Source organism: Pygocentrus nattereri, chromosome 21, assembly GCF_015220715.1.
Source record: "Pygocentrus nattereri isolate fPygNat1 chromosome 21, fPygNat1.pri, whole genome shotgun sequence".
NCBI lineage: Eukaryota > Metazoa > Chordata > Actinopteri > Characiformes > Serrasalmidae > Pygocentrus > Pygocentrus nattereri.
The window spans coordinates 7,167,521-7,190,367 of NC_051231.1; the positions used below are offsets into that span (position 1 = coordinate 7,167,521).

A 22,847-nucleotide genomic window follows, 5' to 3' on the forward strand; every position below is an offset into this window, starting at 1 on the left:
GAGATATTCAATACTTCAGTAAGGCATCACTTACTTCAGTGATACTTCATAACTGTGTTATAAATGGGACTAATGTCTGTCACTTTAGTTTAAGGCCCCTTATGTCAGTACAATATCATTTACTATATTATTATTATTATTATTATTATTATTATTATTATTATTATTATTATTATTATTATTATTATTATTATTATTATTATTATTAAACAACTTAGGTGATCTTGCAATTACTGGCATGAGCTGTTAATACTTAAGTATTGCTTTATAAATGCATGTTTCAGTGCATATATGCATGTAATAAAGTATCTATGTAGCTCACAAAGTTTTATTATAACATTACCTGTTTTTAAAGCTAAGCAGTGCACCTTTGTCCATTTTTATGGATAGCAGAAGGTCCTACAGTGTCAAGCCACATAAGCAAGTATATTTAGTATATTACGTACGTTTTCTACATATTGAAGCAAGTATGTGATGATTTAGATATGCGGTTTGCACTGTGCTGACTGGTGGGATATAAGCTTTCATCACTGTCTAAACATGCATCAGCCTTTATTTTCATTCAACTCAAATCAGCAATAAGCTTCACATCAAACCCAGAAACTGTTCCTGACAGGAAATAATTTGCATTGATTAACTTTTGTCACTGCTTTACTTCATATTTACCCAAAATGTAGTCACTCACCCATGTATAGTGTGATGGCAGCGTCTGTACAGAAAAGTTTGGTTAATATTTGGGCATTAAGTTGACTGCTTGTACTCTTTTTAGCTATGTGACATGCTTTTGTCTGTTTGTGTATATCATGTTATACAGTATCAGCAACTACATAAGACAGTGATTTTAACAGCTCTATTCGGTTTGATGCAAGTGTGTAAAGAGTTGGGCATGTAGGTTGCACGTTGTCAAATGGTAGGATAAAAGCTTCCATTGCCAGCTACATTAGCCTTGTAGCCATTGCAAAACTAAAGAAGCAAACTTCAGAGCCCAAACATGCCTTGGGAAAACTGTCACTTTCATTTGACTTGCGAAACCGTCATTTCAATATTAAGACGCAGATCTGTTTGGACACACTCACCAAAAACCACAATTCACTCCAGTCCTCTGTGTTTTCAGGTGATGAGGAGCCCCCTGCTGTCAGCTCGCTGCACTGCACCATCCCTACCATCTGCAAGGCCGAGCTTCATCACCACACAGAGCAGAGTGAAGAACTCATAGAAGCTGCCTCCCCCTAGTGGCCTTTACCTGGACATGCATCGCCACTTTACTGCCCTTCATTTCCTTTCGACGAGTCGCCGAGATGCCCCTCATATAGCATCCCGAAACGAAGAAGTTCAGTTTCCTACGCAGGGAAAATTGTGGAGACTTTGAGACGTTTATGACTTTTCCTGGACATGTGACTGCTGAGAAAAGGATGCTGCAAGGGGAAGCTATTTAACCAAAGTGGCTGTACAGTTTTTTAAGTGCAGCCTTCTTTTGTAGTGTTAGCACTAAGCATTACAACAGTTAGCGTAGCACAAAAAAAATGATTTTATCCAATCCACCCATTAACCAGTTACTGTTTACCACTTCATCAAATGGACTAGTCTCTTCTGCATTGTGCTGTATATTGGTTTACGGTACCAGGAACGTGTTGTGAGAACCGTATTTTGTTGAATGTGGAAATAATCCATCCTTTTAAAATGTTATTTCAGTTTTATTTATTGGTTTGTAATAACTTCTATTAACGTTGGTTCATAGACCATTTTTTTCCGCCCAACTTGCATTGGATTTTATGATATATTTTACATCACACTGAGAACTTACTTCAAGAGCATCAGATTGTGCAGACTGAATTTCAGAGCAGTGAATTAGAATTAACACATGAATTGAATATGCAGACGTTTCTCTGCTATAAAGGGAAGAGCAGGAAATAATTGCCAGTTTTGTCAATTTGCTGAAAATCTTTCTATTTTTTTGCGTTTTGTACAGCTTTTTTTTTTTTAATATTAGATGTGATTTCTACATTATATATGAACTTTGTACTGTTTTATAGTACTCTAATGTAGGATCTATGTGATAATAAAACTAAGATGTCTATGAGGACTGGGTGTGTTTGCTCATTATGGTTATTAATGGGGAACTCCTATCTGCATAATATCATTAAAATGTAAACAAAGTCGGAGTGGTATTATGTGAAATGCGTTATTCTAGATCAGGTTATTAAAAGCCGGACCGCGGTCTGAGTCCAGGCACAAACACCGTCCTATCTGGACCTGGACCTATAACCGATAAACTATGGAGAATTATATAATTTCGACTCGGAGGTCCTATTTTAATCGGCGTGACTTTTCTAGCCTTTACTGTAGAGCTTTAACAGCCGGGACAGACCAATCACATGCGTTGTAAATATCACACGTGACGCTACTCAGCCGATCAGATCTGTGCTTTATGATGAGATTCAAGTGAGTGATACACACAGGCGAGGGACAAGGCGAGACACAGCAGTCAGAGAAGAAAGTGAGCTGGTTTATTCTACATGCTGTGCTCTAAAAAGAGAAAATTGACATGTTATTGAAATATTACTGAATTCTACTTTATTTGATTTGACATTCAGTTGTTGACTATATAAGATCTTGATATACGTACTAGGCTACTTTAGTATATGGCACTGAATCATAGTGCAAGTTAGACACGATGTTCCGGACCTTTGCTTGAGAAAATTAATTCTAACTGGACCTTAGTGAATTTTAATTAAATACCCCTATTCTAGAGGAACTTATCAGGCTGGAATTGTTGCCATTGTAGGCGATAGGAACCAGACGTCCAAAGGTTTCATTGTCTCTAAAAGCTCCCTCACGTTAATACAAAAAATGATTATAAAGTTTGAGGAATGCTTGAGGTGCACTGTTCAGTTCATTTCAGAATGATGGGGTTTGTATTTTCATCTACTTCCTCTGGGTGGAGGCAGAGGTTCATTTGTTGGAGGAAACCATTGCCTGCACTGAGTTGTACACAGTTCAGCTGAGCAAACGAGGTCAGATGGAATAGTTACTACAGACACAACTAGTGAGACGTGCTAATAACCAACTGATGTATATGAGCAGAGCATTCAGTCTAGGTTCTGTGCACTGGAGTTTTACATGCATAATTTATTTAATCAAAAAACTTCACATTATTTGTTGTGGTTATTCGATAAAAGTTACAGTGAATAACTTCAGTGTATTACACACCTGTATTAGCTTCCAGGGCAGTGTTATAGTATGAGTTCTCTGAAGTGTGGAGCAAATTAAGAGACTCTTATTAGTCAAACAATGGGGAAATTTCACCTCGGCATTTAACCCATCGGTGAAGTGAAATACCACATACACACTAGGGGGCGGTGAGCACATTTGCTGTGGGCTGCCCAATCCGCAGCGCTGGGGAGCAGTTGGGGGTTAGGTGTCTTTCTCAGGGACGCCTCAGTCATGTGCTGTCGGCTCTAGGGATCGAACTGGCAACCTTCCGGTCACGAGGCTGGTTCCCTAACCTCCAGCCCATGACTGCCCCAAGTGCAACGCTCACAAATCATGTGAGCATTGCACTGATCATTAACCTCGCTATTAAAGAGAACAATAGCGTGATGATCTCGTCATGAGATGCTATATTAGAGGGACCTTTAAGGCTCCACCAAAGCAGAGTGACTCAAATTCCTTTATAATATAGGGGCGGGGCTTATAGACCATCCCACTCTACAGACACGGGGCTCTACGAGGGCGTGGTTTAGATCAGGTTTGGACATACGCATACGAGTCGGTTTATGAGGGGCCTGACCACTTCCTATTCGTTCGTTATATCAAAAACGGGACTGCTAAACAGCAGAGGGCGCCCGCGAGGGAGTCCTCAATGAATGGGAGTAAATGGCACACAACGGCTAAAAACGAAGGTAAAAAAGTTAAAAAACAAAGAAATCTTACCTATATATTTCCTTTTCTCTACAACAAACGGGTTTTGAGAGGCGAAGGAGGGCATTGCTGCTAGTGAGAGCTGATTGATTGGCGCATATATATATATTTACACATTTCATAGTTTTATTTCAGAACTTATTACTGTACAACTGTATACATTGGAATAGTATAATACTAGTGTGTATATATATATATATATATATATAATGACAAATTATAATATTATATATATATATATAGCTTTTTCTTATTATATATATATATATATATATACTTATTTATTTAAATACAAAAAAATTATATATATATATATATATATATATATATATATATATATATATAAATTTTTTGTATTGAAATTCTATAAGGGGGCTACGCACCTAAGATTTTCACTCACTTTCAACCTGTGTAAATGTGACGTGACGACAAACGCGGTTTGATTTGATTTGAGCGGAGCAGCTCACGTTCATGACGTACACGAGGCGCCGTTTTAAACTCCTATAGCTCGAGTTTAAAAGCTCTTAAAGATATAACAGCGGTGTTAAAGTGTTTATGCTGTTCTTTGTTCAGGAAATGATTACATTCGTTTACATTACAAATGTTTAAGCATTTATAAACTATGATTTTGCTCAAACGCTCCACATCAATCATTTTGGACTCGCTCGGGAGCGCCCTCTAGCGTTTGAGAAACCTGGGCGACGCTGCAGAGCGGGAATTCTTTCTCCACAAGCTCTGACACTCACTACGACGAGGGCGGGACTAACAAACCTTCATACAGCCGGGGCGGGGCTTCACGCTCCGCTCCTGCGACGGGGCGTGGCTTGTACATATGTCACCGCCCCCAGCGTAGGCAGTGTGATTTGTGCCGTGCACGCGCGTATGACAACACTGAAGAGAAGGAAACAAAACGGCTGTCTGAAAAACTGCAAGCCGGTGAAGGGATAACGACTGTATTAACTCCAGTTTCATATGAAAAGCGTTACTGTCGCGCTGTTTCGTTCGTTTTCCGGACTCCGTGAAGCCGCTGGACTGACTGTACTGACATTTCATTCCTCTCTTATGGGGAGTTGGGTTGAGCTGGAAATCCTGTGCTGAGCGTTTTTCTGTTTGAGCTGTAAAGGCGACAGTCCTGGTTCCATGCAAACGGGTGTTGGAAGCAATGAAGTGTCCGGGTAAGAGAGAAAAAATCTTATTTTTCTGAAAATAAAGCAGAAAGCGATGACCTGTTTGTTCCCACGTTGATTCTGAGTAACAGCCACTGACCCAACCACCACTGTGGAAAGGAAAAAGTGGACAGGTATCTCTGTAACGGCCAGGCTTCACCTCGCATGAGCCACTTCGAGTATCTGTAACTCTTGGTGGCCAAGAAAGTAGGTTTCCTGTCTCTTGTTACACCAGAACACCCACCTGATATCTGGGTGTTAACTGGTGGTGCCGTGTAGTCATCCTGAGAATATGTGAGTCAGTGTGTGAAGAACATCTCAAACAACATATAAGTCGTGTTCATATAGTTCATAATTCCAGTTAAATTATTTTTCGCCTGATTATTTTTAGTCTCTGGCTCGTGGATTTTCTTGCTCAGTGTTCATGTACGTGCTTCAGCTTTTCCCGTTCACTCAGTTCTATGTGCTGAAAGGGGAATTCCACCAAATTTTTCTAAATTTCTCTGCCAGTCAGTGCAGGCCTGGGCAAAGTAATGCCTCGAAAAGCGACGTCACAACACGTTTTTGCGTTCAGTAGTTACGAGTTTGCTGCCTGATCCATAAGACATTGTTCTTGATACTTTTGAGTGAACAGTTTCAGAGGTAAAATCCATTGGTTTATCACTTTTTTATCATCAAAACTGCATATATATAAAATATATATATATATATATATATATATATATATATATATATATATAAATTTGTGTTGTAGACACAGTGACCTCTGGTTCCCATCACCAACACTGTAAAGAAATGTAAATTTCTCTACTGTTTGAAAGATCGGTGGCGTTCCCCTTAAATACCATTACAGTACAATCTGGATATTTTTTTGAGCCTGTGCTGAAGCGTATTTCTACTTTCTGTTTCTACCATTTCCATTTTATTCCTAATCTATTTTTGTATGTTGCTCTGTTTTTCTGGTTCAGCACCTGGACTTCCCTGCTGTGCGTCTGAGCCCTGAGCTGTGTTGTTTAATTTTAGACTTAAAGCAAAGAATAGAACAGCAGACTTCTGTTTCTGGGCTGTTGGGTGCTGGATGTACTAAGAAGTTCCGCTGCAGGTCTATAGGGAGCCTATTTTTGTGGTTACCTTTACTTCTACTAAGTCATTATATCATTACAAGTACAGTAGCCTCTATTTTAGTGGGTAATTTACACTCATATGTGTTTTCAGACAATGATATAATGTACTCAGTTAGTGGTGACATTATGTCAAGGTTTAAAGTTGGTCTTTCCTCTCGGACGTTGCTGTTCTTACACATGCACAGCGCTGTTATTTACAGGTCAGATGTTTGGGCTTTCAGTCTTGGCCTTTGCAGGGGCAAGCATAACATGCTCATGTGGAACGCTGTCTCTGTGTGAACTGCTTATTGAGGAGACCTTGCTCGCTAGGGACAGAAAGACCTCTGAGGTTCCACCATAATCTTTAAAAGCTCTGCTAATTGTAGGCTTTGACGCTGATATGGCCCCGGTTTCTTGACCCTGTGTGTTTTTGTTTTGGGCTGCTACAATGCTTTAAGGATTTTCAGTATATCCTCTATGATTAGGTTGCATCTGCGATGGTTTTGCATAGCAGCTGTAACCACAGATACTAAATAAAATGACACTCCCTTATATTTAGATACGACAGCAGATGTCTCACTGCCCTGCTTGAGTTCAAAAGGCACATTTATATCTGTAGATATGAGCCTATAAGCTTTGAAGACAGATGAGGGATCTGGGATGTCTGTAGGGGCCGGTTCTTCACCTGTTTCCTTATCAGCAGGTGCTGCCGCCCAGCCTGTACACCCACATAGCAGCAAAACTCCTGACTGTACAATGTCTTACAGTAATAGTCCCCCCCCCCCCCCAAGTGGCCTCAGATTGAGTACGTCTGTAGAGTACTGGCCCCTTTTAGTGCAAGAAGTGTGATCAAGCCAAAGTAGTGTGGCTCATACAAAAATTTAATGTATCAAAATTTCCTCTTCCTCGAGATGTAGGAAGACAAGAGATGTTTGGTGTCCAGAGTTTGCTTCCAAATGTGTGCACTGGTGTTAAAATACGAACTTTTTAGGTAACAACGCTTAATATTATCTATAAAAATTGAGGAAACAGATTAAAATCAGACTTCAACATGGCTGCTACTACTGCTTTTAGCCATGCAGCATACTTATATTATATATATTGTTGTATAAAGCTAACAGTATGTCATGTAGGTAGGTGTGTCACCTCAGCCCTGAAATCCTGGACACTTGACCAATAACTGATACACACATACACACACACACACAAACACACATACATATATATATATATATATATATATATGTATATATATATATATATATGTGTGTGTGTGTGTGTGTGTGTGTGTGTGTGTGTGTGTATGTATGTGAAAATGTATGTGAACATTTTGCAATTTTATGTTTTTCTGCAATAATTTGTGTCATAAAATGTGATCTGATCCTCATCCAAATCAATTGTATTGGCAAATATAAAATAATTATATAAATAACACACAAAATTATAACACACAAAAATTCCGATCATTCATGTCTTGCAACCCATGAGTTAATGATCTCAAAAAAGCCAATTGGAGTCAGGTGTTGGCGTACCTGGAGTCTTGTTAAGAAAATGAGTTTGGAGGTGTGGACTGGAGCTACTTTGATAAAAAACCACTCAAACTTTTTGGGTTTGCTCTGCACAAGAAGGATACGCGTGTGTGAGCCATGCTTCGCCACAAAGAGCTTTCAGAGGATCCACAATCAAACATTATTGATTTATATAAAGCTGGAGAGGGTTACAAAGTGATTTCAAAGACTTAAGAAATTCACCAGTCTACAGTCAGGCAAGCAATCTGCAAATGGAGACAATTTGGGACTGTGGCTACTCTGCCAAGAAGTGGGCGCCCAGTCAAAATGACCCCAAGAGCACAACGGAGACTCATAAACGATGTAAAGAAACAACCCTGAATGACAGCCAGAGATTTGAAGGCGACATTGGTACAGGCTAACATCTGTGTTCGTGAGCCTACAGTCCGTAAAACTTTGAACATGCAGAGCTACATCTGGTGTAAAAAAGACACTGCACATCACCATGAAAATATCATCCCAAATGTAGAGTATGGTGGAGGGAACATCGTGATTTGGGTCTGTTTTACTGTATCAGGGCCTGGCTAGCTTACAAGGGGGGAGATGAATTCCCAAGTGTATAAAAAAATTCTGCAGGATAATGTGAGAGTGTCTGTACATCAGCTGAAACTCTGTAGAAGTTGGCTGATGCAACAGGACAATGGCCCAAAACACTGGAGCAAGTCCACAACAGAATGGCTTATGAAAAACAAAATCCGCCTTTTGGAGCCAGAGCCCAGATCTCAGCCCTATAGAAATGCCATGGATTGAGTGGAAGAGAGCCGTGCGCATGAGGGGTCCAAGGAACACGACAGTACTAAAACGGTTCTGCCAGGAAGAATGGGCTACAATTCCTCCTGAACAATGTGCAGGTCTGAGCCACAGCCACAGGAAGCGCCTGGTTGAGGTTGTTGGTGGTGGTCCACCAGCTATTAATTCCAAGGATTCACTATTTTCTACTACCACTTTGAATGTTGAATGAGTGTGTGCAATAAAGACCTGCAAGATCATATTTTTTGTGTTATTGTAGGCACATTATATTTGTCAATAAACTTGACTTGGATGATCAGATCACATTTTATTACAAATGAATGCAGAAAACCATAAAATTCCAAAAGGTTCATATACTTTTCTTGCCAGTGTGCGTGTGCGTGTGTGTGTATGTGTGTGTGTGTATATATATGTATGTATGTATATATATATATATATATATATATATATATATATATATATATTTGTTTTTTTTTAAGAATTTCAGTGGACAGACATCTTAGCTCGTGATGTGATAAAGCATCTTGTTTCATTTATCATGCTGCAGCGCTTCCAATGCTTTGATTGGATAAAAAGAAATGCGGAACATCTCAAGGTGGTTTGAGGCATGGAACGATTTAGGCATGCAGTTTGCACAGTGCTAACCCAGTGGCTAAAGGCTGATACTGCCTCTCACCGACATTAGCCACAGAGCTTCAGTGCAACAACAATGAGCTCTGATTAATACCTGGACGATGCACGAGTGGCGTTTGTTGTTTATGCTTTGCGGCAACAGAGAAGGAAGGGATACTTGGCGGAAGGGAAGGAGCCGTTTTAAATGCATAAATGTAAAATTGGCAGTTGCATTGAGTCTATTCATGCTGGACTCAAAAGCTATTTTCACCCATTGGATTTTTGATGTTTTAAAAAAAGTTTATTGATGCAGGTTCGGGAAATGGAAGCTGTCATTCATGTTGATACCAGAAATGTTGCAAAAATCAACACTGGAATCTTTTTGTGGGTGGGGAAAGCTGCATTTACTCAAATGTACTGTTATATGGCAGAAAGAAATCCTGAAAAGGCTGAAAGCTTCTAAATGGAAAGTGCTCAAACAGCTTTATATGGCAGAGAACTGGTGTTATGGTTCAAACATTTTGATGAAAAAATAAATACTGAAACAGTATCCTTATTAGTAGGTTGTGCTGAAGTCAGGGAAGATAAAGGTACACAAGTTACGGCATGCATGAAATAAGACTTTTTTTCCCCTGATAAACCTTGTGCAACAGGGTTTTAAAGGAAATTATGTCGTAATTTTGTCGCTTAATGGTTTTAATGTTTGCAATTTGTGCCAAAATGTAAATGTAGCAACTGACATAAAATACCAGTTCATAATTTGTCTTTTCCTTTTACTGCAAAACGTTTGACACATACAGTGTATAAATGGTGGGTTAAGCCCAAACTGGGACACAAATGAAAAAATTACTTCTCTTGTTGGATCAGGTGTGCTACAGCAGGGAAAGCAACAAAATATGCAGGATGGGGGATGAAGACCGCTGTCTTAGGCGTGTGAAGGTTTGGTCAGTGTGCCTGGATTGGCAGGTCAGGTTGTCATGGTCGTTCGGGGCGAGCGGAGGGAAGAGGGGCGCTGGAGCGTGCCGAGTCCTAATCCCCCTGCTAATCCTCAGTGAATGTGTTCAGAATAAGCTTTTGACTGGGTGCGACTGGGGAGCTGCTCACTCTCTGAGCGAGGCGTGATCCCCGCTCCCCTCTTCCTTGGTGGGATTAGCAAGGTTTTTTCTGGCCCTTTCATGGGTTCACAGCAGCCCAAGCTCCCTGCGGGCCATTTCTGCCAATGGCTGTGTTTCCTGCATGTCTCTCACAGGGTTCACTCAATCCCATGTCTACCTTATCAGTATCGACAGATACTAGGAGTGCATGGCTGATTAATGAACACATTATAAGCAAATATTGACTCCCTTTGATTGATCTTGATCCTGATATGAGATTTTATAAGATTTTTTTCTGCTGATTTATCTTATAGTTTCACGGTGCATCCATACATGTGTTGGCCTACCCACCACATCGTTCTTATGAGTGCATTCATTTAGCCTTTAAAGAGCTTCGGGCTAAAGAGCAAATAATGTCTTTGTTGGTAGTTGCTTTCATAAACAATTTGTCCAATAATGTTAGCCAGAGAAATCTGCCATCAGTCAACTGACTGTAAAGACAGTGGAGTTCATGATCAGTTCACCCTATTGGGCAGATAACGTGAGTATCATGCCCAAGCTACAATTTGATGGTGCTCATTTAGTAATAGATAAACCTGATTTGCCTGAAAGTTCTGTATTGGCAGGTAGAGCCTTGGAAGTCTATCAACATCAGATCTTAGGTTTCTGATCAGCTCATCTACTTTCTGTTTATCTTTCTGTTGTTTCCTCTTTTCTCTTATCTAAAGAGAAGCAAGCAGAAAGAAGCAGGGCGTCTGTGGTTGTACTAAGCTTTGTGAAAATGTACACAATATGAACAGTAATCCTTCATGATCTTCCCCTTATAAGTGAAAAAGGTCAGCCTATACTGTAATCTGTAGTGATAATACAGGACTAAATGTAGGGGTCATTTGTAGAAATAATGGTCATTCACTGGATTATTCACATTCTCAGAATCTCCCATTTATCGTCAAGTGATTTTCAAATAAAACTGTGCAATATTCTTAACTTGTATTGTACGTAGTCTGTCTGAATTGGAAAGCACACTCAGGTGACCTTTATGCCGTACAAAAGGGACACCATGAAAATGAAAGCTCCAGCAAACTTTTTTTTAAATTCCAGTATTTCCCATTTTCAGGAAGAGAAACGGTTACTGAATGCTGACAGGAAACAAGGACATGTTCAAAAAGACCAAGCAGAATCTCCCTGTTTTGCCACACCAAGTTAGTGACATAGATACCAGCGCTGTAGGTGTAGGTCACCAACATTGAACTTCTTAACACTTGTATGTCAGTTCCAACCAGTTCTCGGTTAAAAGGAAAGCAGAACCTTATTGCAAAGTTCAGAAGGATGTGAAAATGCGAGTGTTCTGCGTAGAGAGAAGGGAAGGTCCCTGCCCCTGAAAAAACACACTGCTGAGCTGTGGACAGGGGGGGTGGTGGGTGGGGGGGTGGGTGATGTATGTGGACTGAGACTGGGTCTTTATTTAGAGATGTGGAATACGTTTCTGGAGACCAGATGAAGCCTGGCTTTGAGGTTCATGGAGGAAAAAAAAATCTGAGCTCCAATCCAGACTCATTTTCAAGCTCAGACATCTGCAGCTGCACAATATTCTCACAGATATGTACGCTATGATTAGGGTTGAATGATAAGGACTGAGCTTCATATTGCGATTATATTGTTACGTATTATGTAATGCTCTGCGGTATATTATATTTTGTCAATATTTGTTGCAGTTGTAATAAATAGCAGCCTACATTGTTGTGGCAAAAGTAATTTACTCATGAATACTTTGCTTCATGAACACACCCACACAAATACATCTCATTGTAGCCTTCTGAGCCTTCTGCATTTTCTATGCTACAGTAACTTAAGACAGCAGGTTTGTGTTCTTTAAAGCAAGATATTTGTGAGCTATGCTGCTCAAATGACACGTGCTAGAAGGCGAAACATGGGAAGCCAACCTAGGTCACCAACACTGAAGTGTTCTCTTGGATTACTAATGTGGATTGTCTTACAGCTGTTAGCTGTAGCTCATTGAACATGGTCTTGTGTATTGTTGCTATTGGATTGCCAGTGAGCAGCGAATCGTTCACTCAGTTTACAAGTGCCTGTCAAAGTAACTGCAATTCTGGTTGTGCCTTATCAATAATGCATTGTGTTAACATGTTTTTTCCATGTTAGGCCTTCTACTAGCTGTCCACGTTCTAGCCAATAACAGAGAGATCTGGAACTGAAATCTGACATCTCAGTGATTGATTCAGTAGGAAACGATTCAGTGTTTCAGGAAAGCTCATATTTTCCATGGTCTGATTCAGTTAGATTATTCTGGTATGATTCATTTAAAAATATATAATAATATTCAAGGAACTATTCAAACAGTGGAGAAAGGACAATAAAAATATTACAAACTTTTTTTTATTGTCATGTTTTCGTTTTTGAACAGTCACAACATGCAAAAACAACAGTCCAGTTGTTCAGTTTTTACACCCATACTTTAGACTCTGAGGCCATTCATGATGTGGGCATTTCTCTAATTTTGGATGTGCAGCTGTCTCAGATCAGCCTTGAAGGCTGTCTTCTCTCTGTACTGGTCACTCTTCACCACCTGTTCTTCAGCACAGAGTCTGCGGAGCTTGCACTCACTCAGCTGTGATGAAAATGCCTGTCATAAACAAGACAGGTGGGTTTTCGCCTACATCGCCGTCTTATCTGTCATGGTTCTGCTTTACGCTGCATGTGTTCTTTCTAAAGTGCTTGCTCTGTCGAAGAACTGATTAGAACTGATAGGCCAGTGACGTTGTCAGGCTGGAATGATTCGTTGGAAACTGGCTGTACCAGAGCACATAGCTGGGTTATGAAATATGCATGACACGATTGTTGGACTATGATCCTGTAGAAAGTATGGTGTTTGACCTTGCTCTGATGAGTCACATTAAAATTATATTTGATTGCTCTTGTCAAGTGGCTTGTAAAGATCATGTTTGTACCTCACTCAGGGCTGTAATGTTCAGGTCAGCGGATTCACTCACAGGTATGAAGTGGTAGTTTGGCACTTTTTCCTTACCCCAAATGCAGTCGATAGGCTAAGAAGTGTTTGGTGTTGGATGTTTGCTTCTTTACCCGCGACCCTGAGGGAGAAAGGGCTTAGAGTGTGTGTGTGTGTGTGTGTGTGTGTGTGTGTGTGTGTGTGTGTGTGTGTGTGTGTGTGTGTTTGCTTCTTTAGTTTTGCACTGAAACTGAGAGACAGGTAGCATAATACATGCCACTTACGTAATCTTGAACAAACTTGCTTACAGGGTTTTTGAAAATGTATGACATACTTTTGTCAAGTTTTATAGATGACAGTATGGTGGTGAGCTAAAAATAGTAGGAAACCTGTGTGGAGATCAGCTGCCATTTGAATAAGAGCTAAAGTGTCTAAATGAGATTTTTAGCAGAATATAGTTTGTGCTGCCTATAGTTTGCAATGCTTCAATGCTTTGTGTCAGAACAGTATGTAGGCGTGGTAAATAAAATTAGGTGGGACTGTGGTCTGCTCACTCACGGATGAAACTGAGCGTGAATCTCCACACTGATAAAAGTTTATTATGAAAAGAATGTGCAGCTGTGGGTGCTGGAGTGGAGATATCTGTGCCTTTGTAATTGATAGAGGCCAACCAGAGCATTATTTTGCCAACAGTACTCATACTGGTGTTTTAAGTCTATTCTGCATGCATCTACTGTTCAACGTAACATATATACTTTCCTTATTAGAAACACAGACCTTGTATTTCTACTCACTGACCACTTTATGAGCTCCATCTAAGTTAAACAGGTGCACAGTTTCAGAATGTAGGCCTTCTATTACTGAGCAATTTGTCAGCCCCTCACCACCCTCTTCATTAATTTCTCACCACAGGTCCACTGTTGTTCAGATATTATTTACAAGGGTCGACACTGGGCCTCATTCTCTAATATCTACCAAAGTTTTTTCTTAAAGTTGTTCTTAAGAAAGGTCCTGAGAAAAAGTTGACGCCAGATTCCTGACGTGTTCTTACACCATAGAACTGTTCTCACCTTTGTGCTGTTGAGTGTGTGTAGATACTGTTCTTACCTAAGAACAAATCCGAAATAAGAAAACACTGGTGAATGTCAGCATCTTTGTTAAAACTGTGTAAGTGGGTTTTAAGAAGGAATTTCTTCTTAAGAATGGTTGGTGAATGAGGCCCATTGCCTATTGTCCGATGCTCCTGGCCACAATGTTTCATGTTAAAAGTGCAGAGCCTGTGAAAGTGGCCACTTGTCTTGGAGAGGCCCCTTTTTGCATTTTTTCCTATTTTTAACAGACCAGTGTGGTTGGATGCAGAACTAAGTGCATCAAATCGGATTTTGTCCAAATTTGTTAACTGTGACTGACGCAATAGCTAAACTATTGTGGTCACCGTGGTGGTGTCTGGTTCTGTTAGCTGAAGTTTTCTAATGTCACTGTATGAAGGAAGATCTTAAAATGAGGTGTTAAACAAGTTGGCTTTATTGTAGGAGACCGTGAGCTGAACACAGCTTATAGATCTGTTAAAGTCAGGGTGGAGCCGCTCAGTGGGGGGGACAAGGACACTGCAACAGCGATGTTGTTGTTAAGTTTTTAATCAATATTTCCTTTTTCAAACGACAGCTGACTGTTTTAGGTACCCAAGTGTGCTTGTTAATTGTAAATACAATCTATATATAAGAAGTGTTTCTATTATTCTGGCCACAAGATTTCTAAGCAAATTTTATTACTCGTCTAGCCCTGATTATTTGGAGGTCCATTCTCAGCAAGCAGTGACATCATACACACATGGTGTCTTTACACATCATTGTCACTGCTACGTTGAGAGTGGTCCACCACCCAAAAATATCCAGCCAAGATCGTCAGATATTGGCCACTGATGAAGGGTAAGAGGATGGCTAACATACACAGTGCATAAACAGATGGGCTGTAGTTTTTAACTGTACACCAGCAGGGTGAAGCAACAGTGTAGAGGCAGTTAATCAAGTGGTCAGCCTCATAGTTTTTATGTTGTACTGGGATACATTATCAGTGTTACTGCTGTGCTGTTCACAGCATTGATGTTGTAGTGAAATGTCTGGGAAAACTGTAAACAAGTGCTAGGTGCCTTTTCTCATTGAGAATTTCACTATGGATGGTCCATTAGAAAAGGTCCAGAATTACTTAAAATCAAAGTCTTCTCACATTAACATGCATTAAAGCTGCACTATGTGACGTTTTGTTATGATTAAAGAAAAAGCATTACAGGGTCAGGAGGCAAACAATTAAAGTATGGTGCACCGCTGCATTTCGCCCTGTAAAGGCTGAAATAATTATTTAATGGTCAGAGGCATCATAGGTCTTTGTGTATTCACATCACATGCACAGGGTCCACAGTAAGGTCCAGTTAGATGGTTCATTCTCAAATGCAAAATCAACATAATACTGATGAAGATATGATGACAATGGTAGATAATTCATGTCCTCCTTGAAGTTCTCCTTGAAAACTCTTTCAACACACCAGCAATTATCAGATTGTTCCACCTGGGAAAGGAATCCAAAGCACAACCACTCTTACAAAAGGTTGCGTGCAAATACATATTTCCACCAGAGAGGTCTCAAAATCCCCAAAACCTACGTACTGTAGCTTTTTTGTGGGATAAGGTTTTCTCACTACAGTGATGATATGCAATATAATCCTCACCTTGTGTTTTACCAAGATTTAGATTTTGATTGTTTTAACTAATTTATGGACTCACATGTTCTGATAAATATAAATGATTTGGTAAAGAAGTAAAAGCCATTCAAGTGGGCAGTAAATGTATACTTGCTCAGAAACTGATGGAGTGAATAGAATGATAAGGTGTTTGTTCACTTATTTAAACTTCTGTTTGTGGCAGCCTGGTATATTGTAGTTCATCTAATATCTTGTTTGTCTATTCAGTGCATAATAAAAACAATTTAGGAGTGCTGCTGATGGAATTGAACACATCTTGATGGCCGGATGGAATTGAGGAGAAATCAAACTTGTGGCCTTTTAACCATCATAACTCTTTTTAGAACCTTTTTTTTTACTGTGTTTTTTTTTAATTTTTTTACTGTACATATTTTACTTTTCTGTGATGTTCTTAGAGGCAGAAACACATTGACTTCTGATCTAAATGGTTTTAAACTGCTAAGACTTTTGCACAGTACTATATGTAGGATTATTGCAGTGTGGCATTTTGTCCATATTGTGGAGCCGTACTGTGTATGGATAAGTGTATGTTATGTTTTTATATGAGCTGAGCTTGTGGGGTGGGGCATCATGGTGAATGATGTAATGGCTAGTCTTGCATCGCCAGTGTGTTAGTCAGTCTATGGCATAGTGTCCAGACCATGCGAGGGATTGTGTGTGTTTGGCTTCCTTTTCTCTTCAGCGGAACATTGATGTAGTCGGAAAGAGTGAGCGACTGGTCCTGTGGGACTGTGTAGGGGGACACAGTCACTGACTTATATATGTACACGTTCACACAGCCGAAACTAGTTACAGAACAGCTTCAGATAGCCACCCAAATTTGCCTGCACTTGCCCTCATTCACTGTCCAGAGTACATTCATACTGCAGAAACAGAAGATTGTGTGGATACATGATGTAATTATTACCCAAAAGCTCAAAAATTAAGGGACAAATCTACTGATTTTTCAAATTTTCTGCATAATTAAATGTTTTGGTGTGAAATGCTTCATTCTAAAGAAACTTACCGAGTCAGAATTATTCACTAAGGTGGTGGTTGTGATTGTGAGCCAGGCATCCAAGTCTTTAAATGCCTCTAATATATGGGAAATGAATATTTGGCCCCCAGGACAGAAAGTATCTCGATAGAAGCCATTGCATGAAATGGTTTTCAATACGATGCCTAATGCCTTGAGATGTTGCTTGCGGATCGTAAGGTTTTGGCCTGAAACATAATTCCATTCATAGTGAAAAGGAACTTTCAGGGAATTCTAAGGCAAAATAGTACCCAAAGAAAACTTGGTTGTGCCTCTATTGTACCGTCATCAACATATAACATTACACACAAAAACTATGAAAACATGGATCAACGAACATAGATTCACTGGTCATTTTAGATAGTGAATAAAATGGCTGTATTTGTGTTGTAGACGTTCTGATGGTTCCCATCACCACCACTGTAAAGAAATCTGAATCAATACGTTTCTCCACAGTTAACCATTTCACGTCAAACGCTTTTGATGGGCTTTGTTTACATTGCATCAGTTTAATTAGGCAGAAATTTTTAAAAATTGAAGGAAGTCCCTATTAATTCCTTTCTGACTGGCTACTACTGTTTCTAGCATTACTACTAATCCATTTTTATAGATGACAGAATATCATTTGTCAGAAGTCACATGAAGTATATTTAAGATTACTTTACAACTCTGCATGATTTCAGGCAAGTCTGTGATGATTACTACATGTATTCAGTTGGTACAATGCTAGCTGGTTGGGGTATAAGCATCCATTACTTGTTAGCTGCGTTAGCTTTTGAGCTCCTGTTCAAAAAGAGGCAAACTTCCCTCAACAAGCATGTCTCGGCTAACTTGACTATTTCCCAAATGGTGTTTAAAGCAGCTTCACTCATTAACTTGTCTTGACAACTTTGTTCTATTATTCTATGCTTTTTTGTACCATTTTTGTAGTTCACGGCTTTCAAGCTAGAACCATAAAACTTTGCAGGATCATAGAGCTTTAGCTTTGGGGCTTGTTACGCTTACAGTTTTCATAGAGCCACCATTCAAACAATTTTTTTCCTAAATTAAATAAATGGTGTTGTGTATATACTACCAACCAACTTCGACAACTGCCTAGCAACACCTTAGAAACCACCTAGGACAGCATAGCAATAACGTAGCAACACCTTAGCATCCACCTGGTGTAGCATAGCAATGGCCAGCACCACCTGGGATACTGTAGCAACAAGCTTACAACACCTTAGTAACCACCTGGGATTCAATAGCAATGGCCTAGCAGCAACTTAGCAACCACCTGGGATAACATAGCCACATTGGATTTCATTGCAACTGCCTAAAGTAAACCTTAAGTTCATTCACAAACTTTCACCTTTCAGTTTGAATTGAAATGCCAGAAGCTGCTGTATAGAGTAAGTGCTGTGAATCTTCTAAATGCATATAAATGCCCTGCTTTTCACTTCCAGACATACACACAGAGCCTATTCATTGACACTTGACTTCCAGAAAGTGGAAGTCACTTCTGCTTCAGGAGAAAAAAAAAAAGCATCACACGCTTATACAGCCTTTAGTCTCCCTGTCATCGTCCCTGGTAGAGATTTACCATTGCTCTTGTATTGCTCCAGCAGCCTTTCATCTTTTATTGCTGTTGTATCAAGCCATCTAAGCAGCAACAGATCCACTGCAGGAGACAGAGAGACTATAGAACTAAAGGTGATGCTCCAGGCAGGTCTGGATGCTGGGGTCATCTCTGGGCCATGAGATCAGACAGGCTTTTTTCTCCCATAGGCCCCCCAGTTTTCCCATTCACAGACTGGATACTCCTCACTGGATCCATGTCAGCCACTGCGACAGATAAAGGAAGCTAGCTTCTCAGACTGAAATATGAAACTGTGGGGTTGTGAGACAGACAGGAGAGTTCCATATGGGGTTAAATCAGGGTCTCAACGTGCAGAACCTCATGAAACTCCGCTACAAGGAAAGTCTGGTGAAAATCAATCATTGCTTCCCTCTTACCCTAAATGTAGTCAGGAGAGGAAAAAAAATCTGAAGTTTGTTTCATTTTGCAGTGGAAAGGAAGCTTACAGGCAACAACCAGGTTAGCAAACTGCATTTTTAAATCACCTCACACACAACCCAAACCACATCGAGGTGTTAAGTAATCTCTAATAGGCTTGTTTATGTTGTTTCAGACAGTGTATGACATCCTGTTAGGCATAAAATGGACAGAAATACACAAAAAATCAGTCTTCAAGATGACGGCTAAATATATTTTCAGCTACACAATGTACGCAGTTATTATTTTTTTGGCCAAAGAAGCAAACTTTGGACATCAGATGTGTGTTGGCCAGTGCTGGGGGGTTAACATGGTAGAAAATAAGGCATGACACTAAAGCGTATTTTTTCCTGTAAGAACATAGGAAGTCTTGTAACACATTGCAGCTTAAATTCTTGCAATCACATTTACAGTTACTGTTTTAATTAGAATTTCATTACATATATTAATCACAGTTCTCAAATAGAGCAATGTTAATCACTTGCAATTCATTTAAAACATACATTTCCTCTATATAGATTTTTGGGTGTGTGCTAGCTGACTGCACTCTTTTGAGTGTGTCTGATTTCTAGGTGTTTATAATTTTTCATAATGTAAGTTCATAATTTGAAATCAGCATAACTTACTATGTCTTGCTCAAAGGCAGAGATGGTGACTACACTTTAAATAATATCTGCTGTTACTGGCTTTCTTTATAAATAAAGTACTGAACAGCGTAATTGGTTTCCTGTGTATGTTCCTGTTGGTAGATGTTTGTGGGTTTTAAAGGAATGGTTTGATAAAAGCTCTAATTTCTCATTTTTCTACATACCCCAGATGTAGTCCATAAGGCAAGACATGTCCAAAGACATGTGCTTCTTTGAATTGGCACTGGAGCTACAAGGCTAATGTCAGTAGAACTCTTCAGTCGCCTCAGAAGCCCAAAAAATTGGTTCTGTAAAAATACATCCCCAAAACTTGTTTTAACCTGCAGGTCCTCGTTGAACTAGTTTGCAATACAGTATGACTTACTGTGAGTTATAAAAAAAATCAACACACCTGCTATGGGCAGCTGTTTCAGACAACACCAGGGCTGGCACCTTTACAAAGCAGGACTGATCCTGGATCAGAGTCCTCCATATTTATGATGGTCACTGTCTCAAATACTGACTCTAGGTCAGCTCTCCTGTTCTTTAAGTAGTTTGTGAATACAGAGCCAGTGAGCGGAATTGGCTGCCAGTGAGGTTTTGTTCATTATTATAGTTCACAGTCCAAGTCACACTGTGCTCAAACCACTTTGGCAGCTCTGTGTGACCCTAATCTAGCCATCAGTGCAGTTTGAGCAGGTTGAAAGAAGTTTTGATGAGGTATTTTTACAGAAACAATTTAGGTTATTTGGGTGACTATTCAGTTCTTGTGTTTATTAGTAATGTTAGCTTACCAGCTGTAGTTTTAAACAGGAGTGAGTTTGGTGAGTCTGGAGCTATAACTTTTTAGATACTTGTTTAAATAAAAGAATAATGCTTATATTATATTTATCTGCCAATGTAGAGAGATAATTTAGAATTACTTGGAAGTAATGAATAATGAAAGTACTTTTTAGCAAAGTGATAAGTAATGTAATCATCACATTTTTAGAAATGTAATTAGTAACTTGCTCCTTTTGAGTACCAGCGGGGTTGTTATATTTGTGACTTGAGGGTGACACTGCATTTAAATCACAAAAAATAATTGCAACAGTCACAAATAACAGATATCTTTATTTTAAAACACACACAGAGCCCTGCAAAATGACCTCCAGCAGGCCACAAATGTGCATGAGTCTGCACAAAGGTGGTTAGAAACCCACTCCATGAGGATGGTATGAGGGCCCGACGTCCACAGATGGGGGTTGTGCTCACAGCCCAACACCATGCAGGATGCTTGGCATTTGCCAGAGAACACCAGGATTGGCAAAGTCGCCACTGGCGCCCTGTGCTCTTCACAGATGAAAGCAGGTTCACACTGAGCACATGTGACAGACGTGACAGAGTCTGGAGACGCCGTGGAGAGCGATCTGCTGCCTGCAACATCCTTCAGCATGACCGGTTTGGCAGTGGGTCAGTAATGGTGTGGGGTGGCATTTCTTTGGAGGGCCACACAGCCCTCCATGTGCTTGCCAGAGGTAGCCTGACTACCATTAGGTATCGAGATGAGATCCTCAGACCCCTTGTGAGACCATATGCTGGTGCAGTTGAAGGCATTGAAGCTATGGACCGGCCCGCCCGTTCCCCAGACCTGAATCCGATTGAGCACATCTGGGACATCATGTCTCGCTCCATCCACCAACGCCACGTTGCACCACAGACTGTCCAGGAGTTGGCGGATGCTTTAGTCCAGGTCTGGGAGGAGATCCCTCAGGAGACCATCCGCCACCTCATCAGGAGCATGCCCAGGCATTGTAGGGTGGTCATACAGGCACGTGGAGACCACACACAATACTGAGCCTCATTTTGACTTGTTTTAAGGACATTACATCAAAGCTGGATCAGCCTGTAGTGTGTTTTTCCACTTTAATTGTGTGTGTGACTCCAAATCCAGGCCTCCATTGGTTAATAAATTTGATTTCCATTGATGATTTTTGTGTGATTTTGTTGACCACACATTCAACTTTGTACAGAAAAAAAAGTATTCAATGAGAATAAACCTTCTTGCCACAGCTCGCATTGATGTGCCATCCTGGATCAGCTGCACTACTTGAGCCACTTGTGTGGGTTGTAGAGTCTGTCTCATGCTACCACGAGTGTGAAAGCACCACCAACATTCAAAAGTGACCAAAACATCAGCCAGAAAGCAGAAAGGTACTGAGAAGTGGTCTGTGGTCCCCACCTGCAGAACCACTCCTTTATTGAGTGTGTCTTGCTAATTGCCAATAATTTCCACCTGTTGTCTATTCCATGCACAACAGCATGTGAAATTGATTGTCAATCAGTGTTGCTTCCTAAGTGGACAGTTTGATTTCACAGAAGTTTTATTTACTTGGAGTTATATTGTGTTGTTTAAGTGTTCCCTTTATTTTTTTTGAGCAGTGTGTGTATATATGTATATATATATATATATATATATATATATATATATATATATATATATATATATATATATATATATATATATATATATATATATATATATCCATCCATCCATCCATCCATCCATCCATCCATCCATCCATCCGTTATCTTCCGCTTCTCCGGGGTTCGGGTTGCGGGGGCAGCATCCGAAGCAATGAGGCCCATACCTTTCCCCAGCCACTTCCACTAGCTCTCCAAGGGGGATTCCGAGGCGCTCCCAGGCCAGCTGGGCGATATAGTCACGCCAGCGAGTACTGGGTCTTCCCCGGGGTCTCCTCCCAGGTGGACTTGCCTGTGATGCCTCCTGAGGGAGGCGTCCAGGAGGCATCCTAACCAGATGCCCGAACCACCTCAGCTGGCTCCTCCTGACGTGAAGAAGCAGTGGCTCTACTCCGAGTCCCTCCCGGATGACCGAAGTTCTCACCCTATCTCTAAGGGAGAGTCCAGACACCCTGCGGAGGAAACTCATTTCGGCCACTTGTATTCGCGATCTTATTCTTTCGGTCATTACCCAAAGCTCATGACCATAGGTGAGGGTGGGAACGTAGATCGACCGGTAAATCGAGAGCCTTGTCTTATGGCTCAGCTCTTTCTTTACCACAACAGACCGGTAAAGAGCCCGCATCACTGCTGACCCAGCACCAATCTGCCTGTCAATCTCCTGCTCCCTTGTACCATCACTCGTGAACAAGACCCCGAGATACTTGAACTCCTCCACTTGAGGCAAGAGCCTATCCCGACCCAGAGAGGGCTCTCAGCCCTTTCCCA

At 40.4% G+C, this 22,847-nt stretch overlaps 2 protein-coding genes across 4 annotated transcripts in view; both read left to right on the forward strand.

The window, feature by feature from the left end:
- il17rd (interleukin 17 receptor D) overlaps positions 1-2,080 on the forward strand; it is a 45,046-nt gene extending 42,966 nt beyond the window's left edge. Inside the window, exon 13 of the mRNA XM_017704870.2 lies at positions 1,115-2,080. Within this exon, the coding sequence (XP_017560359.1) occupies positions 1,115-1,233 (119 nt within the window). The 3' untranslated portion in view covers positions 1,234-2,080. The remainder of the gene's footprint in view (positions 1-1,114) is intronic.
- A 2,736-nt stretch (positions 2,081-4,816) lies between these two features.
- The window catches only part of arhgef3 (Rho guanine nucleotide exchange factor (GEF) 3), a 129,099-nt gene continuing 111,068 nt past the window's right edge, over positions 4,817-22,847 (forward strand). For 2 of the 3 annotated variants that reach the window (XM_017704867.2, XM_037532464.1), the window contains exon 1: positions 4,817-5,096. In XM_017704867.2, the coding sequence (XP_017560356.1) occupies positions 5,062-5,096 (35 nt within the window). In that variant the 5' untranslated portion in view covers positions 4,817-5,061. Of the gene's footprint in view, positions 5,097-13,207; positions 13,228-22,847 lie in introns of those variants that run through there. The other variant, XM_037532465.1, reaches the window with a different exon arrangement.